This window comes from Prosopis cineraria, unplaced genomic scaffold (genome assembly GCF_029017545.1).
Source record: "Prosopis cineraria cultivar Desert tree isolate PC_DT_omini unplaced genomic scaffold, ASM2901754v1 PC1, whole genome shotgun sequence".
NCBI classification, from domain to species: Eukaryota; Viridiplantae; Streptophyta; class Magnoliopsida; order Fabales; family Fabaceae; genus Prosopis; species Prosopis cineraria.
The window spans coordinates 58,792,603-58,799,030 of record NW_026555332.1 but is presented as its reverse complement, the minus strand read 5'-3'; the positions used below and the strand labels follow the sequence as shown (position 1 = coordinate 58,799,030).

Here is a 6,428-nt window from a genome sequence, read left to right as displayed (position 1 = left end):
TCTTTAATTAAAAATTAATTTCATATTAAAAACTTCGAATGTTACATGTGTCATATCATGTTCTTAGACATTTAAACTTGTTCAATGATGAGTTGCTATAAATGAATAATGATAAATGTTTTATGTGCTTACAAATCAAGCAACCTCGTCTATCTTTTCTCGCTAGAAATATCAAACTTCTTTATTGTTTTGATTTGGGTCACATAGATGTTTGGAGACCTTAAAAGGAACCTACTCATTAAGGGTATGGCTATTTTTTAACAATGGTTGATGACTTCCCACACGCTATATGGGTTTATTTTTGATAACTAAAACTAAAGTATTTTCTTGTATAAGGATTTTTTTCACATGTTAAAAATTATTTTTTTGCCTATATTAAAAGAGTTCATAATGACAATGGCACTGAGTTTTTCAATAATGATTTGGGAGCTTGCACTAACACATATAGATCAATGATAGGATTTTTGATCAAATTAGTAGGAGCACCCATAGCTTGGATTCTAAAAGGTATAATACAGTGTCAAGGTCCTTTGTTGAAGTTGAGCACAGAGCACTAGGGAGCATTGCATATGTAGTTAAATAGTTTGTTACAAGATTTAAGGGTAATAAATTTGTACTTGTTATATATTGTGATAGTAAGGCGCCCATTCAAATTGCCCCCAATTCGGTGTTTCATGAACAGACAAAGTACATTAAAATTAATTACCATTTAATGTAGGAGAAGTTGAGGTTTAATCATGCTTTGACTACATCCTCAATTGAATAGTAGGCAAATGTACTCACAAAGGCATTAGGTAAAGAGAATTATGAGAAATTGTTAAACAAGTTAGGAATCTTGAATTTATTCGATTCTAACTTGAGAGAAAGTATAGAAAATACTTATTAAATATTTGTACTGGGTTGATGTCTCTTTCTTTTGGTTATTTTCTTGTATTAGTTTTCTTGGTCAGGATCTTACATATAGTTGCTTATTTGCTTTAGTCTAGTAACAGATATGATTATGTTTTCAGTTTTTGCATGTCTCAGTTCTAGCCTAGTTGGGCACAATAAATTATTTTATTTAGTTTTATCTCATCTTCCTATAATTATATATGTAAATATCTTAGGATTAAAATAATAGAATTTTTTCCCTTTTAAAAATAAAATTAAGAACTTTTATATTTTATTAAAAGATTATGTAACTTTAGAATTATTTATTTAAGTTTTTAATTCATTTATTTTTGCATTGTATTCTTTTTTTCAATACTAATATTGACAACATTGTATCAACTAAATATAATCCGATTATTAATAAATGGATTTGCTTATTCCCATTTCGTGGTATTTTTTTTTTTACTTCGTCAAAACAAAAGATAAGTTTTTTGGGTTTTCTGTGATAGAAAAAATTGAAGTTTTTTCAATTAAAGAAATATTTTTTTGGGAGAATTTCAATAGAGGACCAAAGATATAACATAATAATAAATAAGACCCGTTAAAATACGAATGAAATGATTGAAACAGTCTATATTTAAATATTAAAAAATAGCAATCAGATTTACATGTGATGTTGGGAATTTAACAATTAGAATTGAAAAATTAACAACTCAAGTTGCTGCATAAGTTATTTGTTCAGTTAGTTTATTTGAATTTATAAAGCAACATCAATTATTACTTTTTTAACCTCACTTATTGGTTCTCAAATATCACTTTAAATCACTTTACTTGACAATTCTTGATTTGTTCATCAATTTACCTAAACTTATAAAGTAATATCAGTTGTCAATATCATAACTTTATTTGTTAATTTTTTAACATTACTTATAAATTACTTTACTTAACTCGGTAATCTTTAAAAAAAATAAGAAAACTTGTTCAATTAATTTATCCAAATTTATAAAGTAACTTCAATTGTTAATTTTTTAATTTTAATTATTCAGCATTATGTGTAAATTTGACTGTAATTTTTTAATTCTTAAATAGAGATTATTTTTACCTTTTCATCATTTAAATTCTCTTGAATCGAACTAAAATTTTAAATTTTATTTAGCCTTATCTATTATTATGTCACATCCTTGGTCCTATGCCAAAATTCTCTCGATTTTTCTAATTTTTAATTAAAGGAACTCTTTTATCTAAAATTATAAATTTATATATATAATATTAATATTAATATATATGATTTTTATAACTAAAAATTTATATAATTAAGTCATGTTTTCTAAGTAACTTTTATACATGTAGATTTTTCATAACAAAATTAATAAAATCGTAAACATAATATTGAATCAATTTTTTTATAAATTTTAGTAGTATTTTATTTTGAAAAATTTAATCATTAATTCATAATATAAATTTTTTGAAACTAACTTATTTAATTAATGAAACTGTGGGGGATTTAATTAGAATAAAATCAATTACAAAAATTTAATTCAAAATCGAGGAAAATTACAACAACTTTCAGATTATTTGTCTTTCTATTAACAATAAAAGAATTAAAATGCAATGCTAGAGTTTATTATTCAAGGTGAAAGTCCAAATTCAGAATAAATTTTGTTTAGTGGTTTAAATTTTGCGAATAAAAATATATATTAAGAGGAATACTTATAACGAAACTTGATCCGTTGCTGTATGATCCAACCCAGTAATGTTGACAGGGAACAAAAAAGTAAGTTTACTTTTTTTTAAAAAAAATTGCAATTATACTAATTAAGTTTTAAAATATTTATGACATTTTAATTTTATATATTAGTTTCTAAAATGATGATTAATGTGGTAAAAGTATTATTTTGCATATTATCCTGATCTTATTTGATTTTAGGAATTTTAATTATTTCCTATGGACATAAAATTTAAAATAATTAAAAGGACATTTATTAATAGTAAAATTTTTTTAGAGATTACTAAGATTTACTTTTCTTATTCTATTTAATATGCACAAATATTTATAATTTTTTTTTATCTATTAAACTGTCCATCATATCAATGTAGCTTTAAATATTTAATATTATATATATAATTAAATTCATGTACTTTTTAATAATTAAATGTTTAGAAGTGCTTTTGATTCATATCATTCAAATAATTGTCACTGTCAATTCGCTAAACTAATTTTTTTTAAAAAATATATTCGCACATACATTTCATGAAATTATTTTGCTATGAACAATTTTTTTTATAAATTAAAAACTAAAAATAATCATCAATTAAAAGTTAAAAATAATCAGTAAGGGATGAATTGGCAGAAGCTTCGAGAATCCCCGTCGGCTCCCAGAAGTCTCTGGGACCTTTCCCCTAAACCCGAACGCCACAACATATCTCCTCTGCCTCGAAGCTCTCGGGTGTGCCCTGCTGTCGTGCTGCTTCCAATTCTAAACTCCCAACTCGTCACTCTCTCTTTCACTGCCCCTTTCCATGGCCGACGAAGCCAAGGCCAAAGGTAATGCCGCCTTCTCATCCGGTGATTTCGACGCCGCTATCCGTCACTTCTCCGACGCCATCTCTCTCTCCCCCAATAACCATGTCCTCTACTCCAATCGATCGGCCGCTTATGCCTCCCTTCACAAATACTCCGAAGCCTTAATCGATGCCAAGAAGACCGTCGAGCTCAAGCCTGACTGGTCCAAGGGCTACAGCCGTCTCGGCGCCGCTCATCTCGGACTTGGCCAGCACGACGACGCTGTCGCTGCTTACAAGAAGGGCCTTGAGATCGACCCCAATAATGAACCGCTCAAATCCGGTCTGGCTGATGCGCGGGCCGCGGCCTCCAGGCCCCGTTCGGCGCCGCCCATGGGCAATCCTTTCGGGGACGCTTTCTCCGGACCCGAGATGTGGGCGAGGCTCACTGCTGATCCCACAACTAGAGCATATCTGCAGCAACCTGATTTCGTGAAGATGATGCAGGATATTCAGAAAAATCCCAACAATCTCAACTTGTACATGAAAGATCAAAGAATCATGCAAGCCCTTGGGGTTTTGCTCAACCTCAAGATTCGCACCCCGAGCGAGGACACTGACATGCCCGAGTCTTCCTCTCCGCCCCAGCCAGCAGAGAGGAAGAGAGCTGCTGAAGCTGAACCGGCGAAGGAAGAGAAGCAGCCGGAGCCCGAGCCCGAGCCCATGGAATTGACGGAGGAGGAGAAGGATGCAAAGGTCAGAAAAGGTCAGGCTCAGAAGGAAAAGGAGGCGGGCAATGCGGCTTACAAAAAGAAGGATTTTGATACGGCAATCCAGCATTACTCTAAGGCTATGGAATTGGATGATGAGGATATATCATTTCTCACAAACCGTGCTGCTGTTTACTTGGAAATGGGGAAGGTACGTCCGTTGGCTTATATTCTTTTTTCTTTTTATTTTTGATAAGATTTGGCTTGTATTCTAAATGATTGGTGTTCATTCAAGTTAATTTGAATGGGCGTGGGTTAACGGACGGAAGTGATTAATGCGTAGTTTTCATGCCACTGTATCTGAGGGTCCTTGCTGTTATGGTGCTGAAGGTATTATGGATTTTAATCCCACTTCTAAGGAAGTAGCTATTAGTGTGATCCCGTGGTGGTAGTGGTATAGATGTCCACCAATTCATGTGCCTAGTAGACGTAAGGCTGAGGATATTTGAGACTGCTTTTCACGTGACAGAGTAACTATATCGAATCAGCTCATGTTTGGGGTGCCTGCATGTTTGAATTGATGTTTGATTTTCTTTAGCGTTTATGTGATACCAGAATAGCAAGGGAGTAGGGACAGTAAAAAAAATGTTTTTTTGTTTGTTTGGTGTGGTTTCAAAACTATCCTCCAATCACAGTTAGAAGAATGCATAAAAGATTGTGACAAGGCTGTAGAAAGGGGAAGAGAGTTGAGATCAGACTTTAAGATGATAGCAAGAGCTTTGACAAGGAAGGGAGCTGCCCTGGTGAAAATGGCAAAATGCTCAAAGGATTATGAATCTGCCATCGAGACTTTCCAAAAGGCACTTACAGAGCATCGCAACCCTGACACGTTGAAGAAATTGAATGACGCTGAAAAAGCTAAGAAAGAACTTGAACAGCAAGAATACTTTGATCCAAAATTGGCTGATGAGGAGCGTGAAAAAGGTACCCTCTCTTTTAGCCTGCTCTCCATGCTCCTCCTTCTTGAGTAAGGCTGAGCTTTTTTTCCTCCAGAGAAGTATCCCTTATCTTGTATTGAATGCAATCATCAATGTGCAGGTAATGATTTCTTTAAGCAGCAAATGTATCCCGAAGCTGTGAGGCATTACACCGAGTCTTTAAGAAGGAATCCTAAGGATCCTAGGGTAATATTACTTGTTAAATGGAGCTCACGTTTGCAATTTAAGCAAATGCAGGGACTAATGTGGATTTAATTTCCTATCTTCTTCAGACATACAGTAACAGAGCTGCAAGCTACACAAAACTTGGGGCAATGCCTGAGGTTTGAAGGATGCAGAGAAATGCATTGAGCTGGATCCAACTTTTGTAAAGGGTTATACTAGAAAAGGTGCCATACAGTTTTTCATGAAAGAATATGACAAAGCTTTGGAAACGTATCAGGAGGGGTTGAAACATGATTCAAACAACCAGGAGTTGCTTGATGGCATAAGGAGGTATTTGGTTATGTTACATTCCTGGTGTTTGTTGGTTTCAGTTTTCTGCTTTATGCATACGCTCTACGAGAGTAATTGTCTTTACATTAATATCTATTTCAGATGTGTAGAACAAATTAATAAGGCCAGCCGTGGAGACATAAGTCCTGAGGAGTTGAAGGAGAGACAGGTGGGACCCAATTGTTTTAAATAAAACAATTTTTTGCAGAAACTGTTTCGAGTTTGAATTTTTCTCCATCTATGTGGTCTTCACTTTTTGTGTGCCTCCAGGCCAAGGCAATGCAGGACCCGGAGATACAGAACATCCTCCAGGATCCTATTATGAGACAGGTGTGCTACCCATATGGCGCGCCTCTTGATGCGTGTTAGTGTATGGCGTTGGTGTAACAGGAATGAGCTGTGCTTATGTAATTTGTGGGTGGTGCATGCAGGTATTGGTTGATTTTCAGGAAAATCCCAAGGCTGCCCAGGAGCATACAAAGAATCCAATGGTGATGAACAAAATCCAGAAGTTGGTCAGTGCTGGAATTGTCCAGATTAGATAAATTGGATGGGATGTGCATGGGGTGCAGTGCATGGCTGATTTCAAATGTAGATTGGATCGGAAAATGGATAAAACAATTTACGGTTTGGAACTTCTAAATCACTTGATGCTTTCATATTGTTTTTGTGAGCTTTATAAAAATTATGAATTTCTGTGCCTCAACTTCAAATCCCGTTCTTTTTTCGCCTTTTTTTTTTTTAACCGGCCCGAGAGTTGTTATTTTATGCGTATTAAGCGTTCAAGTTTTAGCGAAAGCAACATCGGCAACTTGCATTTGTGGAGGAATTTTTTTTAAGGGTTTTTTAGTAG

The 6,428-nt window shown here is 34.0% G+C and overlaps 1 protein-coding gene across 1 annotated transcript; it reads left to right on the top strand.

The window, feature by feature from the left end:
• Positions 1-3,214: 3,214 nt before the first annotated feature.
• Positions 3,215-6,281, top strand: LOC129309204 (hsp70-Hsp90 organizing protein 3-like). The gene is given in 8 exon segments (XM_054950642.1): positions 3,215-4,293; positions 4,778-5,066; positions 5,181-5,266; positions 5,353-5,398; positions 5,401-5,575; positions 5,678-5,744; positions 5,846-5,905; positions 6,007-6,281. Coding segments are annotated over 8 exon segments (1,740 nt in total). The 5' UTR covers positions 3,215-3,390; the 3' UTR covers positions 6,121-6,281.
• Positions 6,282-6,428: the final 147 nt, after the last annotated feature.